At 43.1% G+C, this 27,913-nt stretch overlaps 1 protein-coding gene across 1 annotated transcript; it reads right to left on the reverse strand.

Moving 5' to 3' along the window:
- Positions 1-27,533, reverse strand: CMTM3 (CKLF like MARVEL transmembrane domain containing 3). Its single transcript, XM_056528398.1, has 5 exons — positions 27,074-27,533; positions 16,157-16,312; positions 14,756-14,851; positions 11,145-11,268; positions 1-997 (listed from the first exon to the last, which is right to left on the reverse strand). The coding sequence occupies exons 1-5, from the start codon at positions 27,434-27,436 to the stop codon at positions 966-968; spliced, it is 771 nt and encodes a 256-aa protein (XP_056384373.1). The 5' UTR covers positions 27,437-27,533; the 3' UTR covers positions 1-965.
- Between the last annotated feature and the right edge of the window lie 380 nt (positions 27,534-27,913).

A 27,913-nucleotide genomic window follows, 5' to 3' on the forward strand; every position in this document is an offset into this window, starting at 1 on the left:
TTTACAAATTTGTTTAACTTTCTGGAGCCAGTTGATATATATATATAAAAAAGTGTTTTTCCTGGAATACCCCTTTAAAGAAGCACTCTAGTTTATTATTTGTTTTGGTTGCTGTGGAGTATCATGTACCATTTAGAATAACATACTTGCTGAGTGTTGGACAGTTACCTCAGCAACCAAACCTATCAATTCCAGTTTTTAGATCAAGCTAGCGAGTACGCTCGGATAACTCCAGAACGGCATGGGGTGTAGTCACATGTCTGGTATTACTTTTGCCTGCTGCTGCACTGTACATGTTGCATTGTAGTTTTCAGAAGTTCCTTTCTTACAGTGCAACAGAGCCGTAAGCACAATAAAATCCCCTGTAGTGCTGCCAACTTATCAATGCTCTATGCCAAGTGCCACAGCTTGATCTTCACATGGAGAATGAATGCCACCAGGGGAAGCACCTTTACCTTCGTTTAAACATCAATCTGATACTTTCTGCTAAGCACACAGTTTCCACTCACTATGTATCACAGTTCTAGTATTAAATCCTATTACACCTTTTACTATTTATTCTTTACTTTTATGTAATTGATTGTCAATAGTTTCTTCCACTTAAAATTAAAAAAAAAGGGGGGGGGAATGTGAAAGTGCACTGGAGCTCTCAAGTTACAGGGAATAAAATGGCATTGTGCAATCTAATGTCCTGTCTGTACAGCTGATAGGTGTCCCTGCCCCCTCAGATATTCAGTGTCCATATACTGTGTCACATCCTTTGGGGAGTACGGAGATTCACACTCTTCTTGCTGGTCTTGTCTTCATTAATCCTTATGGTATTGTGATTTTTCTACAAAAAAGTTTCCTTAACTCTTCCCCTGAAATAGGACAATAATCACATGTCTGTGGGTTCCAGTGTTCACCACAGGGGCAGGAAGGAAAGGGTCTCCTCTCCTCATTGGGAGTGCAGCTCCTGGGCCCCATCAATCAGAGTCTGTAGATGAAGAATCTTCATCTGGAAAGAAAGCACAACCGCAGTCATTAGTTTAGATTTAAAGGGGTACTCCGGTGGAAAACCTTTTTCTTTTCATATCAACTGGCTCCAGATAGTTAAACAGATTTGTAATTTACTTCTATGAAAAATGTTGATCCTTCCAGTACTTTCCACCTGCTGTATACTACAGAGGAAGTTGATTGTTTTTTTTCTTTTCTGTCTGACCACAGTGCTCTCTGCTGACACCTCAGGAACTATCCCGAGTAGGAGCAAATCCCCATAGCAAACCTCTCCTGCTCTGGACAGTTTCTGACATGGACAGAGGTGTCAGCAGAGAGCACTGTGGTCAGACAAAAAGGAACAACTCAACTTAGTCTGTAGTATAACCACATATTCAAATCCATTTGATTGTGATTGTATGTAATGAACCAACACAAAATAGTCCATCATTTGGAAAATGGGGGAAATTTTACACAAATCTCAAAATTATTTACGAATATCTGTAGTGTTGAGTGCATATGTTTTCAACCCCTGACAAAAGATCTATTGCAACCACTTACCTTCAAAAGGCACATTTGCAAGTCACATGTCTGCCATTTAATCTCAGCACAAAAACATCTGTTCTGTGAAGGCCTCAGAGATTGTTAGAGACAATTTCTGAATAAACCGCAGCATGAAGACCATGGAGCTCACCAAACAGGTCAGGGATAAAGTTATGGAGAAGTACAAAGCAGGGTTAGTTATAAAAAAAAAAAATATATATATATATATATATATATATATATATATACACATATATCCAAAGAGCACCATAAAATCCATAATCACAAAAGGGAAATATGGTACAACCACAAACCTACCAAGACAAGGCCGTCCACCCAAACTGACAATCCCGGGAAGGAGAAAACTAATCAGAGGGGCAACCAAGAGGCCCATGATAGCTCTGGAGGAGCTTAAAAGATCAACAGAATCTGTCCCCAGGACAACTATTACTTGGCATGTAGGGAGGAGTGGGTAGAAGAAAGCAGTTGTTGAAATGAGCCATAAGAAACCTGTTGGATTTTGCTACAAGCCAAGTGGGAGATACAGCAAATGTGAAAGAAGGTACTTTGGTCAGATGAGACCATAATGCTATGGATGGGGGAAAACGAATCCTGATTACACCATCCTCCTCTCCAGAAGATACAGGCAAACTGGTCAGAATTGATGGACAGATGGATAACGCCAAATACACGGCAATCCTTGAAGAAAATGATGCCGTCTGCAAAAGACTCAAGAATGGGACGGCGGTTCACCTTTCAGCAGGACCCTAAACATAAAGCCAGAGCTACAATGAAATGGTTTAGGTCAAAGCATGTTAAAGGAGTACTCCGGTGAAAAACTTTATTTTATTTTTAAATCAACTGGTGCCAGAAAGTTAAAAATCTTATTCCTTCCAGTACTTATCAGTTGCTGTATAATCCACAGGAAGTTCTTTTCTTTTTTAATTTCTTTCCAGTCTGACCACAGTGCTTTCTGCTGATATCTCTGTCCATGTCAGGAACTGTCCAGAGTAGAAGAAAATCCCCATAGCAAACCTCTCCTGCTTTGGACAGTTCCTGACATGGACAGAGGTGTCAGCAGAGAGCACTGTAGTCAGACAGAAAATAACTTTCTGTGGATTATACAGCAGCTGATAAGTACTGGAAGGATTCATATTTTTAAATATGTTCAGTACCTCCCTAATCTCCCGATGCCTCTCTGGTGTGGCTCATGGTACAGGTAATATTTCAGAAAAAGCTTGCGGCCTAAGTCCCTGAAATCATTTTTTAGGACACACCTCTTACTTTGCCAGGTGGAATTTGTAAGTAATTTACAAATCTGTATACCTTTCTGGCACCAGTTGATATGAAAAAAAAAAAAGTTTTCCACTGGAGTACCCCTTTAACCTCTTAAGGACGCAGGGCATACCTGTACTCCCGGCGCCCGTTCCCTGTATAAAACGCAGGGTCATGCCGTGACCCCGCGTCATACCGGTCCGGTCCCGGTGGCTATTGACAGCCGGGACCCTGGGCTAATAGCGTGCGACACAAATCGATTGGCATCGATTGGTGCCGCGCGCTACTAACCCTTTAGACGCAGTGTTCAAAGTTGATCGCCGCTTCTTAAATGAAAGTAAAAGCTTCCCGGCAGCTCAGTCAGGCTGATCGGGACCATTGCGGTGAAATCGTGATGTCCCGATCAGCTAGAACGCTAACGGAGGTCCCCTTACCTGCCTCCGTCGTGTCCGATCGGCGATTGATTGCTCCAATCCAGGCTTGAGCAATTTACTGCCGATCACACTGATCTTTGCCCTGTCAATGCACGGCAATGATCTGTGTACGAGATCGGTATATGCAGTGGAATAGGCACCAGGGGGGGAGCTATAACACTGCAAAAAAAAAAAAGTTAATAAAGATCATTTAACACTTTCCCTAATAAAAGTAAAAATCACCCCCCTTTTCCCATTAAAAAAAACAGTGTAAATAAAAATGAACATATATGGTATCGCCACGTGCGGAAATGTCGAAACTATAAAAATATATCATTACGCGCAAAAAAATTCCAAAGTCCAAAATAGCGTATTTTTGGTCACTTTTTATATCATAAAAAAATTAATAAAAAGCGATCAAAGAGTCAGATTAATATAAAAATACCAATAAAAACTTCAGATCACGGCGCAAAAAATTAGCCCTCATACTGGCCCGTACGCAGTAAAATAAAACAGTTATAGGGGTCAGAAGATGACAATTTTAAATGTCTAAATTTTCCTGCATGTAGTAATACAAAATCAAACCTATATAAGTAGGGTATCATTTTAATCATATGGACCTACAGAATAAAGATAAGGTGTCATTTTTACCGAAAAATGTACTTTGTAGAAACGGTAGCCCCCGAAACTTACAAAATGGCATTTTTTCTTCAATTTTGTCGCAGAATGAATTTTTTTACCGCTTCGCCTTGGATATTTTGGTAAAATGACTAATGTCACTGCAAAGTAGAATATGTGGCGCAAAAAATAAGCCATAATATGGAATTTTATGTGCAAAATTTTAAGCGTTATGATTTTTAGAAAGTGATGAGGAAAAAATGAAAATGCAAAAACGGAAAAAACCCTGCGTCCTTAAGGGGTTAATGTCCTAAATGGCCCAGTAAAAGCCCGGATATTAAACCACAAAGGAATTTATGGCAAACACTTGAAGTTAAAGCTCAGTCAGATTGGATGGAGATGTCTGTAAACAGCGATCTTCAAGAAGAATTGACAAACATTTCTATCTGTAGATGTGACCTACCCCAGAAGACTCTTAGTTTTACCAAGTATTGAGTCAGAAGAGGTAAATACTTACCGTATATCCCGGCGTATAAGACGACTTTTTAACCCCGAATTTTCTTCTGAAAAGTCGTGGGTCGTCTTATACGCCGGGTATTGAGGTCCGGGATAGGAAAACTTCTGATTATCTGTCCGGGCCGCCTCCCGTGTGTGGCTGCAGGCGGGGGCCGGCCAGAGCAAGTAAAAACTAATACTGTATACTAAAAACCAGGGTGCCTCCAGCTGTTGTGAAATTACAACTCCCAGCACGGCAAAAGCTGTCCGGGCATGCTGGGACTTGTAGTTTTACAACAGCTGGAGGCCCCCTAGTTTTTAGTATACAGTATTAGTTTTTAGCTGCTCTGGCCGGCCCCCGCCTGCAGCCACACACGGGAGCCGGCCCGGGCAGATAATCATAGGTATTCCTATGCCGGACATCCCTGTGTCCCGAAAAATCTTTTCGGGACATAAGGATGTCCGCCGGTCACTTACCATTCCCCGGCGTCCTCCTGCGATCCTCCTGCGGTCCGGTCCTCCGTCTCTATGGTTGCACGCATGGGACGTCAGTGACTTCCTGTGCGTACAACCATAGAGGCAGAGGAGCGCAGGACCAGGAGGACGCGCGCCGACCGGGGCCTGGTGAGTGACCGGCTGTGCTATCTTAAGTGAACCGGTCACCTCTCCCCGGTCCCGGCACCTACTGCTATGGTCCATAGGCCATAGCAGTAGATGGTGACCCGGGCCGGAGGAGCGGTGATCGGAACACTGTGGGGGCAGACCAGTACAGACATACAGCCTGCAGCCATACACTGTATATGGCTGGAAGCTGTATGTCTGTTGGGGGGAGCTGCCAATCTAATGTGGGGGGAGCTGCCTACTATTGTGGGGGAACTGTAGACCTAATGTGGGAGGAGCTGCCTACAAATGTGGGGGGAGCTGCCTACTATTGTGGGGGAACTGCTGACCTAATGTGGGGGGAGCTGCCTACAAATGTGGGGGGGGGGAGCTGCCTACAAATGTGGGGGGAGCTGCCTACAAATGCGGGGGGAGCTGCCTACAAATGCGGGGGGAGCTGCCTACTATTGTGCATGGACAGCCAAAGGGCATGCTGGGAGTGTTAGTAGTATGCCTCCAGCTGTTGCATAACTACAAGTCCCAGCATGCCCTTCAGCTGTCACTGCATGCTGAGAGTTGTAGTTTTTGCAACAGCTGAAGGCTGATTACGAAGCACAGAGTTTGTTACCTAACTCTGTGTTTTGCAACCAGTGTGCCTCCAGCTGTTGCAAACTACTACTCCCAGCATGCACTGATAGACCATACATGCTGGGGGTTGTAGTTTAGCAACAGTTGGAGGCACACTGGTTGCAAAACACTGAGGTAAGTAACAAACTCTGTGTTTTGCAACCAGTGTGCCTCCACCTGTTGCATAATTACAACTCCCAGCATGCACGGACAGCCAAAGGGCATACTGGTAGTGAGAGTTTTGCAACAGCTGGAGGTTTGCCCCCCCATGTGAATGTACGGGGTACATTCACATGGGCCAGGATTTAAAGGGAGTTTCTTGCAGCAAATTTTCCGCTACAGCTCAAACTCCCAGTGGGAAACTCGCTGTAAACTCCCGCCTGTGTGAATGTACCCTAATAACACAACACTACACAAAATAAAGAGTACATATACACATACACAGTTAGCCGCCCCCAAATAAAAATAAATAAATGTTTCGTATGACACTGTTTCCAAAACAGAGCCTCCAGCTGTTGAAAAACGGAACGTAATAAGGGGTGCAGTGAGCATTTACACCCCACCGGTGTCTGACAGATTTTTTGAACAGTTGTCCGTAAAAATGAAAAAAAAATATTTTTCATTTGCACAGCCCACTGTTCCAAAAAACTGTCAAAAGCCAGTGGGGTATAAATGCTCACTGCACCCCTTATTACATTACGTTTGGAATGGGGGGGGGGGGTCCACTGTTCTGGCACCACGGAGGGCTTTGTAGACGCACATGGCCCCCGCTTCCATTCCAACCAAATTCTCTCTGCAAAAGCTCAATGGCGCTCCTTCTCTTCTGAGCATTGTAGTTCGCCCGCAGAGCACTTTACATCCACATATGGGATATTTCCATACTCATAAGAAACGGGGTTAAAATTTTGGGAGGCTTTTTCTCCTATTACCCCTTGTGAAAATGAAAAATTTGGGTAACACCAGCATTTTAGTGAAAAAAATCAAATTTTTCGTTTTCACGTCCAACTTTAGTGGAAATTTGTCAAACACCTGAGGGGTGTTAAGGCTCACTATACCCCTAGTTATGTGCCTTGATGGGTGTAGTTTCCCAAATATTGTGCCATGTGGGGCTTTTTTTTTGCTGTTCTGGGACCATATGGGCTTCCTAAATGTGACATGCCCCCCAAAAACCATTTCAGCAAAATTTCCTTCAAATAGCCAAATGTGGCTCCTTCTCTTCTGAGCTTTATAGTGCGCCCGCAGTGCACTTTACGTCCACACATGGGGTATTTCCATACTCAGAAGAAATGGGGTTACAACTTTACAACCTATTACCTCTTGTAAAAGTGGTTAATTTGGTGAAAAAACTACATTTTAGGGGGGGAAAAAAATTCTATTTACACATCTGAATTTACCAAAAAGTCTTCAAACACCTGTAAGAACATACCTTAAGGCTCATTGTACCCATTGTTACGTGCCATGAGGGGTGAAGTTTCAAAAAAAAAAAAAAAAAAATGTTTTTTCTTCTGCTGTTCTGGCACCATTGGGGCTTCCTAAATGTGACATCCCCCCCCCCCCCCAAATCCATTTCAGCTACATTCACTTTCCAAAATCCCATTGTCGCTCCTTCCCTTCTGAGCCCCCTAGTGCACCCGCAGAGCACTTTACATCCACATATGAGGTATGTTCTTACTCGAGAGAAATTGGGTTACACATTTTGGGGGCTTTTTCTCCTATCACCCCTTGTAAAAATTCAAAAACTGGGTCTACAAGAACATGTTAGTGTAAAAAATTGAGATTTTTAATTATCTCCTTCACTTTGCTGCTATTTTTGTGAAACATCTAAAGGGTTAACAAACTTTCTGAATGTAATTTTGAATACTTTGAGGGGGGCAGTTTTTTTTATAATGGGGTCATTTATGGGGTATACCTAATATAAAGGCCCTTCAAATCCACTTAAAAACTGAACTGGTCCTTGAAAAATTCTGATTTAGAAAATTTTGAGAAAAATTGGAAAATTGCTGCTGAACTTTGAAGCCCTCTGATGTCTTCCAAAAGTAAAAACATGTCAACTTTATGATGCAAACATAAAGTAGACAAATTGTATATGTGAATTAATATATCATTTATTTGGAATGTCTATTTTCCTTACAAGCAGAGAGCTTCAAAGTTAGAAAAATGCAAAATTTTCCCATTTTTCATGAATTTTTTGAATTTTTCCAACTATCAACAAAAATTTACCACTATGTTAATGTAGAATATGTCACGTAAAAAAAATTTCGGAATCAAATTCATAAGTAAAAGCATCCCAGAGTTATTAATGCTTAAAGAGACAGTGGTCAGATGTGCAAAAAATGCTCTTGTCCTTAATGTGAAAATGGGCTGGGTCCTTAAGGGGTTAAAGGGAAACTGACAGGCTGTTCACATGCACTAAACACAATACACTGGGTTATAATGCGGATGAACCACAGAAATTGGTTCAGGTGTTTAAAAGTTATGGTCCTCTGTTGCTGTATTGCTTAAAGGGGTACTTCCATGTCAGGAACTGTCCAGAGCAGGGGCAAATCCCCATAGCAAACCTATCCTACTCTGAACAGTTCCTGATATGGACAGAGGTGTCAGCAGAGAGCATTGTGGTCAGACAGAAAAGAACTTCAAAAATAAAAGAACTTCTTGTGGAGCATACAGCAGCTGATAAGTACTGGAAGACTTTTTTTTTCATATATCAACTGGCTCCAGAAAGTGAAACAGATTTGTAAATTACTTCTATTAAAAAATCTTAATCCTTTCAGTACTTATGAGCTTCTGAAGTTAAGGTTGTTCTTTTCTGTCTATAAGTGCTCTCTGATGACATGTGTCTCGGGAACCGCCCAGTTTAGAAGAGGTATGCTATGGGGATTTGCTTCTAAACTGGGTGGTTCCCGAGACATGTGTCAGAGAGAACTTAGACAGAAAAGAACAACCTTAACTTCAGAAGCTCATAAGTACTGAAAGGATTAAGATTTTTTAATAGAAGTAATTTACAAATCTGTTTAACTTTCTGGCACCAGTTGATTAGAATTTTTTTTTTTCCACTGGAGTACCCCTTTAAGCTCTTCCATGAGCAATGGAGGCAGGGAGTCAGCTTGCCAAGCTTCCCTGCCTCCTCTTTATGCTGTGATATGCCTGCCCTTCATATGAATATTCATTTTTCTTGACTCTCACATCCTAGTGACGTAAGAGCCTGTGACCATGTGAGCGCAGATGCTGCTTTTCCAGGTGTAGTGGGGGAGCAGCGCCTATGCAGAATGTTCAGGTCAAGAAAAATGTATATTCATAGCCCAGCACAGAGTGGAGGCACTGGGTTTAGTGCACTGAACAGCCTTTCAGTTTCCCTTTAAATTTCAGTTTGTGACAATAGCAAAATAGGCAAAAGTTCTCACTAGAGATGAGCGAAGTTACAGTGATTCGATTCATCATGAACTTCTCGGCTCGGCAGTTGCTGACTTTAGCCTGCATAAATTAGTTCCGCTTTAAGGTGGATACAGAGTCTCCAGCCACCGGAGCACCTGAACTAATTTATGCAGGATAAAGTCAGCAACTGCCGAGCCCAGAAGTTCGTGACGAATCAAATCACTGTAACTTCATCTCTAGGTCTTACGGCACTGTTCAAGACAGATCAACGATTATTTTAATGGGATTTTCTCTTTAAAGGGGTACTCTGGTGGAAAACTTTTTTTTTTTATGAACTGATGCCAGAAAGTTATTTTACAAATCTGTTTAACTTTCTGGCACCAGCTGATTTAAAAAAAAAAAAAGGTTTTCCACCGGAGTACCCCTTTAAGCTTCCAAAATGGCTTTAAAGATAACCAAATGGTGCCGCTCTTGTACCACAATTGAATGCCTGGAGCAGAAATGACCGAGGGCAGGATTTTTCTTATAATTGAATACTTCCTGTTTTGCTTTGCATAATGTGCTTCCCTTTCAGCACAGTGTCCTCGTTTCCTGATCAGACCACTTTGGCCTTATACATCCTGTGTCTAGTGAAATATATGTGACCGGCCACAGAATAAAGCCCTCTGGGAACATCACTATGGAGGTCACATTGTTTTTTATACAAGAAAAATCTGTGTTTTTAATTATATGAGGCACAATTCACAGGACCCTGTATAGAAGCACAAGAGGGTACATTACTCAGTCTCTAGTTGAGCTGTTATACCAGTGTTTCCCAACCAGCGTGCCTCCAGCTGTTGCAAAACTACAACTCCCAGCCTAAGGCTGTCCGGGCATGCTGGATGTTGTAGTTTTGCAACAGCTGGAGGCACCCTGGTTGAGAAACACTGTGTTATACACTTATACCAGCTCCTGGAAGAGCAAAGTGACTCCCAAGATGACTGACATTAAAGATCAGGTTATTGCTCAGCTTTGCCAGACTCCTAAATAGTAAAACTCAATCCAGTGATATAGATGTAGGTCATACGACAGGGGAAATAGGCAGATTTGCCATTCAGGACTCTAGGTAAGCAGGTGACAACCATAAGGCTAAGTTTCCACTTGGTTTTTTTTCTGGCAGTTTTTGGAAAACTTTTGGAAAAGGAATAGGACACATAAAGGAAGAATTTATACTTCTCCCTTATGGATCCACTTCTGACTGCAGCCACCACTGCAGTTGAAGTTTTCCAAAAACTGCCAGAAAAAAAAAACAAGTGGAAACTTAGCCTTCTTGTGGCAATTTTAATGCATATTTTAGACTAGTAGTACATGTTGTTGCATTTATAGGGATAACACTTAATGATTAGCAAAAATTTTTTTTTAAATCAACTGCTGCCAGAAAGTTAAACAGATTTGTGGGTTACTTCTATTAAAAATCTTTACCCTTACAGTACTTTTTAGCAGCTGTATGCTACAGAGGAAATTTTTTTCTTTTTCAATTTCTTTTTTTGTGTTGTCCACAGTGCTCTCTGCTGACACCTGATGCCCGTATCAGGATCTGTCCAGAGCAGGAGAAAATCCCCATAGCAAACCTATGCTGCTCTGGACAGTTCCTGACACGGACAGAGATGTCAGAGAGCACTGTGGACAAGACAAAAAAGAAATACAAAAAGAAAAGAATTTCCTCTGTAGCATACAGCTGCTAAAAAGTACTGGAAGGGTAAAGATTTTTTTAACAGAAGTGATTTACAAATCGGTTTAACTTTCTGGCACCAGTTCATTTAAAAAGAAATGTTTTCCACCGGAGTATCCCTTTAATTTCTATGGTTCTGCTATTTTACCTTTCCAGACAGGTTGGATGGGGCTGCCTTTGGATATGTAATTTGTGTTGATATGGGAATACCACTAAACAAATTGTGCTACCACTAAAACCTATCCTGTACACATATAACAAGGGATAAGTGTGTGATAATGGGAGATCCCACCACTGGGATCCTCATCTTGAGTACAGAATTCACTCCAATTGGATGGTCTGCACATACGATTGGCAGGTTTTTGGAGTATAGAGAGGTCATCAGTAAACTCCCAGAAAACTCTTTTTACATAAGCTCAGACGGTGTCAACATCTGGTGGGTGCCTCACAGAGAAGCAGTGTTCTAGATAATCCTGTGGGGTAGAACTTTTGCCCCCAAACCATAATGCACATACCATCTGACTTCCGTCGCTGAGGTTCAGCATCTGCAGAATCTCCTTTCTTGAGGAATTCGACCAGATCATTAAAGATAATGTAGAAGTCAAATGCATAGACAATTGTTGCAATAAATCCAAGCACCTAGGAAATGAGAAAAGTGGAAGATAACATGAAGCCACATGACGACCAGAAACTGGATTAAAGGGGTACTCCACTCCCCAGCATTTGGAAAATTTAGTTCCGAACACTGGTGTGGGCTTTGGGGGTTGCCACGCCCCTTCGTGACGTCACCCCCCCTCCCATAGACTTGCATTGAGGGGGCGTGGTGCCCCCCTCCCCTGAAACCCACACCAGCGTTCTGAACTAAATGTTATGAATGCTGGGGAGTGGATTACCCCTTTAAAACTTCTATTTGACATTCAGATTTACAAGATTTATAAGGACATCCCAACTGGTGGTAAACCCCCTTTAAAGGGGTACTCCACTTGCCAGCGTTCGAAACATTTAGTTCCGAACGCTGTGTGTGCGCTGTGGGGGTCGTCCATGCCCCCTTGTGCCGGCAGACCATGCCCCTTCAATGCAAGTCTATGGGAGGGGGCGTGATGGCCACCACGCCTCCTCCCATAGACTTGCATTGAGGGCATGGCCTGACGTCACAAGGGGGCGTAGCTGAAAGTGCAGCGCACACACAGCGTTCGGAACTAAATGTTCCGAACACTGGCCAGTGGAGTACCCCTTTAGGTGTCCCCAGATTATATGGATTCATTTGATGTGCTTCTCTGATTATAAATAATTTTCCATACATCAGCAGGACAAGCAAAGATAAGAAACTGTTACATATTTTATTAGAGAAAAATAATCTCTGTACTGTTCACAAACTAAGAAATTACTAATATAATCTGAAAGACCAAGAAACAGAAGCCTATAAGAGTCTTTGGAGAGGGGAGGAAGAGGAAGGAGTATAGGCAGCAGACTGGCTGCTATGTTGTTTCCCCATATACCCCATACAGGGAGCATGATAAGTAAAGAAAGTTGTATTTTCGTAAAATATAAAGTACAAACGTTATAAGGCACAGATCTGGACCTTTTGTGGTGTAATCTAGTATAGGCTCAGAACAGCTTATTCCCATTTAAACCTCCTTTAATGCTATATTGTAATATCTTTGATCCACACTTATATGTATGATCCACAGATCATTTTTATGCAGCACAAGGCTGCCACTAGAGGGAGCACCATAAAGATAGATTTTTTTTTTACATGCTAATTTTTATGGCTGTTGTAAATTCCATTCTTTACTCTTTTGTAACAAAGGATTCTTCAGCACATGCATCAACAACATACAGTGAAACCTCTCGAAAAGGGTGAACTGGAAAGCGGACCTGTCCGGTGATTTATGCTGCCCTATCTGAGAGCAGCAGATAAAAGAGGAAAATAAACTGAGATCTGTTGTATTTAATATCCCCCTGCATAGTGCCACCCTGGGCATTAGAACTGCATTCTTAGTTAGCACACACTTTGCTGGGCGGCAATTAAACAGCTGAACGCCAATAAGGTATATGCAATAGTAGAAAAATTCCCTTAAGGAATAATTCACGATACAGACGATCGTTTCTTTAACATCTTGTTTTTTTCTTTTTATTATTCCTTTGGAAGAAGTTGCCTTACAAGACAGGTATTATGTTAAAACATTGCATTAAGATATCGTTGTGGAGCAGAAGTAGAGCTCTGAAAAGCTTGGGCGACGTATTCTATATCTGTTTAAAGGGTTACTCCACTGGCCAGCGTTTAGAAGTAAATGTTTTGAACGCTGTTTTCATATTGCGGTGGTCAGCCACGCCCCTCGTGACATCATGGTCACGCCCCCTTAATGCAAGTCTATGGGAGGGGGCGTGACGGAGTTCATGCCCCCTCCCATAGACTTGCATTAAGGGGGCGTGATCGTGATGTTACAAGGGGCGTGGTGGACCCCCACAGCGCAAAAACAGCAGTTTGAAGTTGCAGGCGGAAATACCGCTTGCTAAAATGTATAGTGTAGTGAATGGGTTTCCGTTCACAAATTCACACTTCGGAATTAGTGAAGCGGAATTTGTGAACAGAAAATCCGTTTGGAAATTTCCACCTGAAGAATGGCTCTTTCTTCAGGTGAAAATCCAGGCCGAACACATTGCAGTCTATTGGAGACTGCAGTGTCTGCGCGGTCCTAGCGCCGACTGATTCAGCCGGCGTTGGCCGCACTCGGAATCTCTGGGTGGAAATTTTCTGCCCGGAGATTCCGTAGTCTGAACCTAGCCTTAAAGGGGTTAAACAGGAAAAAACTTTTTTTTTATATATCTCAACTGGCTCCAGAAAGTTAAACAGATTTGTAAATTACTTCTATTAAAAAATCTTAATCCTTTCAGTACTTATGAGCTTCTGAAGTTAAGGTTGTTATTTTCTGTCTATAAGTGCTCTCTGATGACACGTGTCTCGGGAACCGCCCAGTTTAGAAGAGGTATGCTATGGGGATTTGCTTCTAAACTGGGCGGTTCCCGAGACATGTGTCATCAGAGAGCACTTAGACAGAAAAAAACAACCTTAACTTCAGAAGCTCATAAGTACTCAAAGGATTAAGATTTTTTAATAGAAGTAATTTACAAATCTGTTTAACTTTCTGGAGTCAGTTGATATATAAAAATAAGTTTTTTCCTGGATAACCCCTTTAATGTGTTTTTTTTTTTAGTAATTTCTTTGTTAGGTACCTATGTGCTGCCATGTAAGGGTAGGTTAACACCACGTTTTTGCAATACAGTTTTTTTTCAGGTTTTTGATCAAAAAAACTGATTCCTCAAAACCTGACTAAACTGTATCAAAACGTGTGTACAAAGTTTTATCTGTATATGGTTGAAAACCGTATACGGTTTGAAAAGTGATGTCTGGTTGCATCCGTTTTTTAAGAAAAAAAACGTATACGTTTTGAACTTTTCACTCCATTATGAATAAAGTTTCACTTGTTTGATTGAAATTCCAAGAAAAAAAACTGTGCAAAGTCAAAAACCGTATGGTAAAAACTGAATGGAACCGTATGCACATACAGGTCTGTACGGTTCCCATTGACTCCCATGTTAAAAAAAAAAACGTATACGGGTCAATACGGTTTTTCACCTGGACCAAAAACCGTAGTAGGCCACGGTTTTCTGTACAGAAAAAAAAAAAGTCATAAACCGTATGGTGTGAAAAACGGATACAACCGTATGCAATATGGTGCATACGGTTTTGAATGGAAAGTCTGTGGCCACGGTTTGCTGTACGGTTGCATACGGTTTTAAAAAAAAACTGTATCCAAAAAGTGTATAGAAAATCGTGGTGTGAACCCACCCTAATGTGTCTATTTTACTCTTTATTTGAAAAAAAAAAAAATTTATATATATATATATATATATATATATATATATCTCTTCTGTATATGTTTTCGGTGTATAAACTAAATTTTTCTGCTATTATTGGGGCTTGTACAAAAGGATGGGGAGGGGAGTAGTTGGTATGTTGTATTGTTATTACCCCTTTGGGGGTGTTTTGTCTATAAAAATCTAATAAAAAACAAAAATCCATACAATTATATGCAATGGTAGCAAATCCATGAGAACTCACCGCAGCAGCTTTTGATGCTCCACAGGAATACTTGGATACAGCCACCAGTGATATCACAAAGTAAATGATGGCAGCAGAGACACAACGGATGAAGTCCTGAGAGAGCACATGAAGGGGTTAATATAGCAGCTATGTGGTAGGGGCATGCACTGTAATCCAAACATATAATAAAGCTATAAATCACAGCCCAGAACTGTCACAGGGTAAGAGTAATATTTAGTCTTAATGGATCTTTTCAGCACGCCCCACCCGGACCCCCTTTATAAACAAAACAGAGCAGCTAAGACAATCCAGGCCGGCATATCATTGGTTCAGATCTAAGAGAATGTGGCGCATACAACTTACGGATTCCTTTTATTAAATTCAGTAACTCCTGCCCAACATACGGGGGAAGATTTATCAAAACCTGTGGAGAGGCAAAGTCGCCCGTTTCCCATAGCAACCAATCAGATCGCTTCTTTCATTTCTGAAAAGGCCTGTGAAAAATGAAAGAAGCCATCAGATTGGTTGCTATGGGCAACTGGTCAATGTTGCCTCTCCACAGGTTTTGATAAATCCCCCCCCCCCCCCCCTTTGGAATGATGGGAGTTGAGTGGAGAATAAAAATAGTGCACTTCCAATTTTTTTTTTCTCCACACAACCCCCGTCAAATACCGGATTCCTGACAGACCCCATTCAAGTCAATGGGACCCAGTGGTGTCAGTTGTGCTCCGATCCATTCTGGGTAGGAGCACAACGGGAACTTAGCCTTAGGGTGCATGCACACCAAGTTTTTGCAATACAGTTCTCGTATCAGGTTTTTGATGAAAAACGGATTCCTCAAAACCTGACTAAACTGTATCAAAACATGTGTACAAATTCTAACCCAAATATGATTAAAAAACGTATATGGTTTGAAAAAATGATGTCCGGTTGCATCCGTTTTTTTAAGAAAAAACAAATAAGTTTTTAACTTTTCACTCCCTTTTGAATAAAGTTTCACTTGTTTGTCAAAAACCGTATGGTGAAAACCTGATGGAACCGTACGCACACACAGTTCTGTACGGTTCCCATTGACTCCCATGTAAAAATAAAATTAAAATAACGTATACGGTTTAATACAGTTTTTCACCCGGACCAAAAAACGTGGTAGACTACGGTTTTGGGTACGGGTCAAAAAAACTGACAAAACCGTATAAGACGCAAAACGGTTTACAATGTTAAGTCAATGCATACGGTTTTCTATATGGTTCCGTACGGTTTTTAACTTGAAGCCGTATACGGGAACTGTATAACAAAAACGTGGTGTGCATGCACCCTTAGTCACCCCGTAGTCCTAGTGTGAGAATAAATGCAGCATCTTCTAGTCACAGTGCACTAATCTTTACCAGACTGTATTATGGGAACGCCCAGGACACTTACCAGCAGTGGCCAGAAAATTCCCTTCAGCTGTTCATTTAGTTTTGTGGAGTAAGCAAAGAATGTAAAGAGGGCCCAGAGGAATTCTATGAGGGGAACAGTCATGAGCCCCACAGCAGTCGATGCCACATAACATATGAAGGTGATCAATGACACCACCTACAAATGAGAAACAAACATGTGAAATACAGAAGGGATTCAATTATAAGGGTACGTTCACACGGGCAGATTACCTGCGGATTTTCCGCAGTGTTTTTGCTGCCAAAAATCCGCAGCGGATTTTGCTACCATTGACTTCAATGGTTCAGAGGGAAATCTGCAAATCTGCTTCTATTGCAGATTTTCTGCTGACCCATTGAAGTCAATGGTAGCAAAATCCACTGCTGAGGTTTGGCAGCAAATACATTGCGGAAAATCCGCAGATTATCCGCCCGTGTGAACGTACCCTAAGGGTGCTCTTACACTGTGCAGTTATAAAGCCAAAACCAGGTATGGATCATAATGAATTAGATTATATAAATAGCAGATTTATATTATCTTTTTTTATTCGGATCGAAATCTGATTTCGGTTTCAAAACTGTGTCAGAGCACCCAAAAATGAATAAATAATAAAACGAGCAAGTGTAACAGACTGGTAGAGATGGAGAGAGAACCCTGTCACTAGTGTTGAGCGCGAATATTGGAAATGCAAATTTCTACAGCGAGTATCGGCACTTTGCGATTTTGCGAATATTTAGAATATAGTGCTCTATATTTGTAATGACGAATATTCATTTTTTATTTCTTCACCGTACACATCACAACAATGATGTGTACTGTGTAAAAAAATAAATAAAAAATAAAGGTGATCATCCCTCCCTGCTTCCAGCTTGTGGTACAAAGAAGGCTCTTGTACTGGGCGGTATACCGGTATAAACTGGATACCGTTTTTTTTTCTCCCACGGTATGGATTTTTGCCCATACCGCTATACCGGTCGGGCCCCTCCCCCACCCTCCGAGTCAATAAAAAAAATTAAACTTACCCGTAATGGGGGTGGTCCGGGCCATCCATCCTTCCTGTAGTGTCCAGCGGCATGCCAGGTGGAGGGTGAACCGGTCCGGGCTGTCCTTATTCTCCGGGGGTCCTCTTCTCCCCTCCGAACAGGCTCCGGCCTAGTACGCTGCATAGACGCCGCTACGCCGTCTATGTCAGGTGCGTCGCTGCGCATGGACATCACTGCGCAGCGGCGTCTATGCAGCGTTACTAGGCCGGAGCCTGCCCGGAGTGGAGAAGAGGACCCCCGGAGAAGAAGGACAGCCCGGACCGGTTCACCCTCCACCCGGAATGCCGCCGGACACTACAGGAAGGATGGATGGCCCGGACCACCCTCCCCGGACGGTCCCTGCAGCAACTGGGAAGGTGAGTCAGGGTTCTGGGATGGACAGGGGTCTGTATAATATACTATACCTACAGTAGGCCCTCCAGCTGTTGCAAAACTACAACTCCCAGCATGCCCGGACAGCCAACTGCTGTCCGGGCATGCTGGGAGTAGTAGTTTTGCAACAGCTGGAGGCACCCCTAGTTGGGAAACACTGACCTATACTATACACTACTATATAGTCCAACATGCTGGGAGTAGTAGTTTTGCAACAGCTGGAGGCACCCCTAGTTGGGAAACACTGACCTATACTATACACTACTATATAGTCCAACATGCTGGGAGTAGTAGTTTTGCAACAGCTGGAGGCACCCCTAGTTGGGAAACACTGACCTATACTATACACTACTATATAGTCCAACATGCTGGGAGTTGTAGTTTTGCAACAGCTGGAGGCTGTAAGGTTGTTTGTTACATCTATTTAAAAGGGTACTCCACTGCCCCAGTGTTCAGATCATTTAGTTCCAAAAGCCCATTTAGTTCCACTACGCCACCTCAATGCAAGTCTCAATGTAAAAAAAAAAAAATACCGTGAAATACCGTGATACTTTAGAAAAATACCGTGATACTCATTTTTAGTCATATCGCCCAGCACTAGAAGGCTCCAATATTATTTACTGCATGAGTCGGTGTGCAGCACGAATATTTTGTATATGCGAATATGCAAATATTCGCAAATATCGACACTTTCATTACGATTTTCGCATGAAAAAAAAAAGTGGAGGAACATAGCAAATATGCGAATTTCACGAACATAGGATGAATAGTCGTCCATATATTCAGGAAATATGGCGAATTCGAATATGTCCCCTGCCCCTCATCACTACTTGTCACGAGGATCACACAGGAAGATGGAGGGAGACACTAGGTGCGGGAGGAAGCTGTACAGATGGTACTGTGGTGGCGGCATGGTTATTGTAGGCTGTAAGAGTAGGGATAGGCAACACAAATCATGGAGATGATTGGATCAATAGAAAAACAAAGAGCAGAGAAAAATATATTGGCCCTCATTAACTATTGCAAACCCAACATGTTTTTTCGGGTTGTGCGCCAGATTCTGGCGTATTGCGGCAGAAATTCTGTCTGCAAAAAAATTTGCGCCAGAATTGTAAAAAACCTGACTTAGACTTGGTTCACACCACGTTTTTCAAATACGGTAACCGTATACGGTTTTCCGCAAAAAAATGTATACGACCGTATCCGAAACCGTATGCATAGGGAATGCATTGTAAACCGTATTCCAAATGTTGTGTACGGTTGCATCCGTTTTGCCTCGGATACGGTTTTGCCGATTTTTGAACCGTAGGCAAAAACGCTGTGACCACGTTTTTGCCTCCGGTTGGAAAACCGTATGCGAACCGTATGCGGTTCTTTTAACATTGTTGTCTATGAGAACCGTACACAGAATTTCAGAATACGGTTGTATACGGTTTTTCTAATCCGTTTTTGGAGTTGACACATGCGCAGATTGGAATTTCAATAGAACAATAATAACTTTATTAAATTGCTGGAAAACTAATTCCAACAAAATAGCAAAACCGTTAGCAAAAACTGATGCAAACGGATAGAACCGTACAGGGAAAAACTGTATACGTTTTAATTTGGAGTCATACGGTTGTATAAGGTTGCATACGGTTTTTGCCATACGTTTTTTAGCGGAAAACCGTATACGGTAACCGTATTTGAAAAACGTGGTGTGAACCCAGCCTAACTCTTCATTTTACTCAGAAAGCCCTGTAAAAGGGGCGTGGTCACAGAAAAGGGGCGTGTTCCCGACATTTTCACAAAAACCCAACATATTTACTAAGGTTTCCACATAAAATGTGGTGGATTTGAGCTGAGGAAAACCCTACAGATCAGAGCATGTGTAAAAAAAGCAAAATGTAGGGAAAGTGGAAACTGTAGGGAAACCTTAGTAAATACTGTGGAAAATAAATTGTAGGGAATTAAAACCCACAAAGAAACCTACACAACACTCTTAGTAAATAAGGGCCATTGGTCCTGATTTACTATTGTAAACTCCACCTGTTTTGTCAGCTTGTTTGCCAAAATGTGGCGCGGTGCGTTAGAATTTGGCACATTGCTCTACAAATCGTTTCTGCACCAGAATTTGTGGTGCAATGCGCTAAAATAAATCTACAAACCTGCAATAGGGTCGTGACTGGGTGGAAAAGGGGCATGTTTTCATAAACCAACCTATTTACTATTGAATTCACAAAAAATCCCGTGAATAAATGGCTGGAAATTTCCACCAAGAAAAAGCTGTGAATCTGTGATCCCGGTAGTAAATATAGAGGAATCACAAGTCATAAACAACATTTCCCACTCTTAGTAAATCGGGGCCATTGTGAGATTATACACAGGGAGAGATTAGGGCAGTGATATATGGAGGGGGCAGATTGTGGACAGCCTTCAATCTCATTGGGAATATTTGGAAGTATATTCCTTGAGCGCTGTATGGTCACTGAAGGGACAAATAGAGGGGAGAGTACACCCTGCAGTGCATTATACTGATCACTCAGGACCCCAGGTGTGGAACAGCTGGTGACCTGTCTCGGCCTAACATAGTCATGCAGTTTGCCAGGAATCCTTCCTTCAGGCCATCTGTGGGGGGTAGGGGGCAGCTTCCAGACCCTCAGTGACATAACATACAGGACACAAGAAATTTAACCCTAGAGAAGTCTTTTCAGGACAGTAAAATCCCTAATACCGTACATTCTTCTCTTGAATACAGATAAGGGCAGTGATGGCCACATCAATAGGCACATAATAGTTCATCATAATGCTCTATGGCAGGCTCTTTATTCTAACTTCTGGTACACTCTGCATCCCTTCCCTCCCGACTTACCATAGATGGGACTCACTATAAGAGGTGGTCTGGCACTGACGGCCCCCTCCCCGATTTACCATAGACGGGACTCGCTATAAGAGGTGGTCTGGCACTGACGGCCCCCTCCCCGATTTACCATAGATGGGACTCGCTATAAGAGGTGGTCTGGCACTGACGGCCCCCTCCCTGATTATCCATAGATGGGTTCACTATAAGAGGTGGTCTGGCACTGACGGCCCCCTCCCTGATTATCCATAGATGGGACTCACTATAAGAGGTGGTCTGGCACTGACGGCCCCCTCCCTGATTATCCATAGATGGGACTCACTATAAGAGGTGGTATGGCACTGACGGCCCCCTCCCTGATTATCCATAGATGGGACTCACTATAAGAGGTGGTCTGGCACTGACGGCCCCCTCCCCGATTTACCATAGATGGGACTCGCTATAAGAGGTGGTCTGGCACTGACGGCCCCCTCCCTGATTATCCATAGATGGGTTCACTATAAGAGGTGGTCTGGCACTGACGGCCCCCTCCCTGATTATCCATAGATGGGACTCACTATAAGAGGTGGTCTGGCACTGACGGCCCCCTCCCTGATTATCCATAGATGGGACTCGCTATAAGAGGTGGTCTGGCACTGACGGCCCCCTCCCTGATTATCCATAGATGGGACTCACTATAAGAGGTGGTCTGGCACTGACGGCCCCCTCCCTGATTATCCATAGATGGGACTCACTATAAGAGGTGGTCTGGCACTGATGGCCCTTCCCACAATTCACCATCGATGGCACTTACTATAAGAGGTGGTCTAGCACTGACAGAACCCAACAGGAGTGGAGCCAAATTACTGCACAGTGGTTCCGTGGTTAGCACTGTTGCCTTGCAGCACTGGAGTCCTGGGTTCCAAAATCTGCAAAGAGTTTGTATGTTCTCTTTGTGTGGGTTTTCTCTTACACATTAGATTGTAAGCCCCAGTGGGGACATGGAACGATTCGTGTGTACAGCGCTGTGGAATCTGTATGCTCTATGTAGAATAAGGAATGATTATTACACTGTAGCAGGGGATATGCTTGTAAAGGTCCAAAATATGTATAAAGAGGCTGATCTTTCCATTATAGTATTCTCTATGTCAGTTCTACTCCTGGTTTTGGCTTAAATAACTGAGCAATACACAGTGTTAGAACATGACTTCAAATGTTTATTGTCTTATGTACGTACATTTGAGAGAGAGGAAATAAAGCTGGATGCAGCGTATGATGTGTTACCATTCATAGCGGCACAATGGCTTAGCTATAGTCATCTGCGCAGCATGAGATACTCCCGATGAACTGCATTACATCACCACTGGCACCACTCCAGTGGACGGACTCCATCAGATGGACCCTCCCAGGTTCTTTGGAGCACAGCGTTTTCTAAACAGTGTGCCTCCAGCTGTTGCAAAACTACAACTCCTAGCATGCCCGGACAGCCTTTGGCTGTCCGGGCATGCTGGGAATTGTAATTTTGCAACAGCTGGAGGCACCCTGTTTAGAAAACACTGTTGTAGTAATAACACCAACCCCAGCACATACATAAACAACCTCATCCCATTCCAGAAGTAGCCAGGACGTGGAAGGACATTTCTGCTTCTTTTAACCCTTGGCTTTGATGGCAAGTCACCATTTCATAAAAATCCCCAGAAAATACAAATCTTCTGCGCAGCTGTCACCCAGCTTTCCCAGAAACAGATAAAGGCACCAAAATGTTGATGTTTTGCAGAAGCCAAATTCAGGATCCTGGCTAAACAGCCCTGGACCGGGTGTGGCCATTTATTATCTAATCCCCCAGCCCCTAATGCCCTCAAGTCCACCAGGAATGTGTACGAGAGGATACATTTTCCATCTGGAAGGAGTGAGCTCCTGCACGCTCCCCTCCTCGGGACACACGTTGTCTGCATTAGGGCTGAGGAATAATAAAGAAGTTTGAGGAGGTTCAGCAGCCAAGACAAGGGAAAGCTACAGATCAGAGATAAGGAAGGGAGATGTCACAGGGGGCTCTTACTTCTCAGGACTTACCATGGACAACTATAATAAAGGAAGAGATTGTCCAGCGCAGATCGTGCAGTCTTTAGTAGTTTATTGATTAAAAACCGACATCAGTACAAAGAGGTCATGTGACACGTTTCAGGTGTCAGCATCCACCCTTAGTCATACTATGACTAAAGTATGACTAAGGGTGTATGCTGACACCTGAAATGCGTCACATGACCTCTTTGTCCTGCCCTGCACTAGTCTGGGATGCAGTGGAGAGTTGAGGGTTGAGCTGGACATTTTTCACTGTTTCACGCAAGAACAACTATACTACCAGCCCGCGTGCTTTAGCTTTAATAAATCTTCTGCAAACTGTCTGGTATTCCCTAAAATGACAGATATGTGTCTTTATCATTGTTTCCCAACCAGAGTGCCTCCAGCTGTTGCAAAACTACAACTCCCAGCATGCCCAGACAGCCTTCGGCTGTCTGGGCATGCTGGGAGTTTTAGTTTGGCAACAGCTGGAGGCACCCTGGCTGGAAAACACTGGTCTATATCTACACATGATGCACACTGAGGATCATAGCATAGAGCTGGGCACACACGTTCTCTAGAAATATTGTAGAATTGTTACCCAAATACCACAAAGGATCATCCGGGTGTCATGTGAACCCAAGGTCTCAGGTAGTTTGTTGAAGTGTGTTGTGGCATTATAGTCTATATGTCGCCATGGGCTAAAAGTCAATGCCCCATAACCCTTTAGATAGGAACACAATGTGACCCTGGTCAGTCTGGGGGCAATCTAGCTTGTGTATGGCCAACCCATCCTCCAGGACAGTTAGGTTATAGTAAAAATACACCGATGGATACATGTGTACTGATAGGGGCAGATACACCGATGGTACATGTGTACTGATAGGGGCAGATACACCGATGGATATATGAGTACTGATAGGGGCAGATACACCGATGGATACATGTGTACTGATAGGGGCAGATACACCGATGGATATATGTGTACTGATAGGGGCAGATACACCGATGGATACATGTGTACTGATAGGGGCAGATACACCGATGGATACATGTGTACTGATAGGGGCAGATACACCGATGGATACATGTGTACTGATAGGGGCAGATACACCGATGGATACATGTGTACTGATAGGGGCAGATACACCGATGGACACATGTGTACTGATAGGGGCATATACACCGATGGATATATGAGTACTGATAGGGGCAGATACACCGATGGTACATGTGTATTGATAGGGGCAGATACACCGATGGATATATGTGTACTGATAGGGGCAGATACACCGATGGATATATGTGTACTGACAGGGGCAGATATACCGATGGATACATGTGTACTGATAGGGGCAGATACACCGATGGATACATGTGTACTGATAGGGGCAGATACACCGATGGACACATGTGTACTGATAGGGGCAGATACACCGATGGATACATGTGTACTGATAGGGGCAGATACACCGATGGACACATGTGTACTGATAGGGGCAGATACACCGATGGATATATGAGTACTGATAGGGGCAGATACACCGATGGTACATGTGTACTGATAGGGGCAGATACACCGATGGATATATGTGTACTGATAGGGGCAGATACACCGATGGATATATGTGTACTGACAGGGGCAGATATACCGATGGATACATGTGTACTGATAGGGGCAGATACACCGATGGATATATGTGTACTGATAGGGGCAGATACACCGATGGATACATGTGTACTGATAGGGGCAGATACACCGATGGACACATGTGTACTGATAGGGGCAGATACACTGATGGATACATGTGTACTGATAGGGGCAGATACACCGATGGACACATGTGTACTGATAGGGGCAGATACACCGATGGATATATGAGTACTGATAGGGGCAGATACACCGATGGTACATGTGTACTGATAGGGGCAGATACACCGATGGATATATGTGTACTGATAGGGGCAGATACACCGATGGATATATGTGTACTGACAGGGGCAGATATACCGATGGATACATGTGTACTGATAGGGGCAGATACACCGATGGACACATGTGTACTGATAGGGGCAGATACACCGATGGATATATGAGTACTGATAGGGGCAGATACACCGATGGTACATGTGTACTGATAGGGGCAGATACACCGATGGATATATGTGTACTGACAGGGGCAGATATACCGATGGATACATGTGTACTGATAGGGGCAGATACACCGATGGATACATGTGTACTGATAGGGGCAGATACACCGATGGACACATGTGTACTGATAGGGGCAGATACACCGATGGATATATGAGTACTGATAGGGGCAGATACACCGATGGACACATGTGTACTGATAGGGGCTGATACACCAATGGGTACAACAATGCTGATGGGAACAGATACACTGATGGATACACGTGTACTGAAGGGAACAGATACACTAAGTTACCCGTGTACTCATGGGGACAGATACACTGATAGGTACACCTGTACTGCTGGGGACAGATACATTGATGGGTATACCTATACTGATGGGGACAAATACACTGATTAATTTATGTGTACCGATTTTGACAGATACACCAATAGGGGCAGGTAAACTGAATTGTTACAGAGATACAAATTGGGGCAGATATACCAATGACTGCAGATACCCTGATGGGTAAAGTTATACTGCTGGGTGCAGATATACTGAGAGGTAGAGATATACAATGATGGTGGTTATACTGCTGGGTGCAGATATACTGAGAGGTAGAGATATACAATGATGGTGGTTATACTGCTGGGTGCAGATATACTGAGAGGTAGAGATATACAATGATGGTAGTTATACTGCTGGGTGCAGATATACTGAGAGGTAGAGATATACAATGATGGTGGTTATACTGCTGGGTGCAGATATACTGAGAGGTAGAGATATACAATGATGGTAGTTATACTGCTGGGTGCAGATATACTGAGAGGTAGAGATATACAATGATGGTGGTTATACTGCTGGGTGCAGATATACTGAGAGGTAGAGATATACAATGATGGTAGTTATACTGCTGGGTGCGGATATACTGAGAGGTAGAGATATACAATGATGGTGGTTATACTGCTGGGTGCAGATATACTGAGAGGTAGAGATATACAATGATGGTGGTTATACTGCTGGGTGCAGATATACTGAGAGGTAGAGATATACAATGATGGTGGTTATACTGCTGGGTGCAGATATACTGAGAGGTAGAGATATACAATGATGGTAGTTATACTGCTGGGTGCAGATATACTGAGAGGTAGAGATATACAATGATGGTGGTTATACTGCTGGGTGCAGATATACTGAGAGGTAGAGATATACAATGATGGTAGTTATACTGCTGGGTGCAGATATACTGAGAGGTAGAGATATACAATGATGGTAGTTATACTGCTGGGTGCAGATATACTGAGAGGTAGAGATATACAATGATGGTGGTTATACTGCTGGGTGCAGATATACTGAGAGGTAGAGATATACAATGATGGTAGTTATACTGCTGGGTGCAGATATACTGAGAGGTAGAGATATACAATGATGGTGGTTATACTGCTGGGTGCAGATATACTGAGAGGTAGAGATATACAATGATGGTAGTTATACTGCTGGGTGCAGATATACTGAGAGGTAGAGATATACAATGATGGTAGTTATACTGCTGGGTGCAGATATACTGAGAGGTAGAGATATACAATGATGGTGGTTATACTGCTGGGTGCAGATATACTGAGAGGTAGAGATATACAATGATGGTAGTTATACTGCTGGGTGCAGATATACTGAGAGGTAGAGATATACAATGATGGTGGTTATACTGCTGGGTGCAGATATACTGAGAGGTAGAGATATACAATGATGGTAGTTATACTGCTGGGTGCGGATATACTGAGAGGTAGAGATATACAATGATGGTGGTTATACTGCTGGGTGCAGATATACTGAGAGGTAGAGATATACAATGATGGTAGTTATACTGCTGGGTGCAGATATACTGAGAGGTAGAGATATACAATGATGGTAGTTATACTGCTGGGTGCAGATATACTGAGAGGTAGAGATATACAATGATGGTGGTTATACTGCTGGGTGCAGATATACTGAGAGGTAGAGATATACAATGATGGTAGTTATACTGCTGGGTGCGGATATACTGAGAGGTAGAGATATACAATGATGGTGGTTATACTGCTGGGTGCAGATATACTGAGAGGTAGAGATATACAATGATGGTAGTTATACTGCTGGGTGCAGATATACTGAGAGGTAGAGATATACAATGATGGTAGTTATACTGCTGGGTGCAGATATACTGAGAGGTAGAGATATTATGATCCCTAATAAGTAGCAGGATCAGTGATGTCAATCTCTGTACAGAACAGCAGAATATGGTGGCTTTATATAGAATAATATATAATTTGGTGTAGGCCCCTTTAACAATTTGGTGAAAAGTAAAAGAATGGAAGTTGTGATACATTGTCCTATCTAGAAGAGAGGAGGGGATAGAGGGAGTAGTGTGCACTGGGTACCAGTCATGTAGCGGTACATGGGGTGCACTTAGTGACATGATAGGAGTAGTAGTACTGGGCAGACGAGCACTCACCCATTCAGCCAGCAGCAGTTGTCCTTTCCGCGATGTCAGGAACTCTTTGCCCGGGATGAGGGCGCTGAGGGCGGATCTCTGTGCCGGGGGATGCTCGCCGCTCTCCGGGTCATCCATGCTGTGTGCGGGGTAGGAGGTTTGTGTTTTTGGGAAGAAAAGGGGGAGCGGAAACTGTGACAACGCGGAAACGTGCAAAAAAAAAAGTGCAGCATGTGTGAAAGTTAGCAGCCTTAACCCCTGACCTGCCGGAGCCCACATCCTGTGCACAAACCGCAATCTGCAGTGCTCCGCTCCCCTGGGTGCCAGTGTGCCAGTCAGGCATGGCATGGTCTCAGGGCCAGATACGGGCAAAAGACACTCCATAGAAAGCCACGTCTCCTTATGGGTCCCGACATAGCTTTCTCTTCTCTACGTTATACATCATCTATCCATGTGTCTTTCAGGAGCCTAGAAAAGCTGAGTGACAGTGAAGAAGCAGAGCGTTAACCATCAGTATTCTGAAGCTCCGCCATATCATATGGGTAAAGGAGGACCCCCCCACCCCCCTATAGACTTAGGTTGGGGCTACACAGCGATTTTGCCCGAAAACCCTGGGCCTCTTACCCCATGGGTCTACTGAACAGAACTGACATCACTAGAGAACCTATGGGGATCAGTTACCGACCACTTAAAGGGATACTCCAGTGCAGGAACACTTATCCCCTATCCATATTAGTGGGGGGGCCTGACTGTTTTGTTATAATCCCATTACCAAAAAAAAAAAAAAAAACATCTCTGGACCTGTCCTGTATAACTATCAACCCATCTGTAATCGCCAATCTCCTGGACCGCTTCGTCTAT

This window comes from Hyla sarda, chromosome 6 (genome assembly GCF_029499605.1).
Source record: "Hyla sarda isolate aHylSar1 chromosome 6, aHylSar1.hap1, whole genome shotgun sequence".
NCBI classification, from domain to species: domain Eukaryota; kingdom Metazoa; phylum Chordata; class Amphibia; order Anura; family Hylidae; genus Hyla; species Hyla sarda.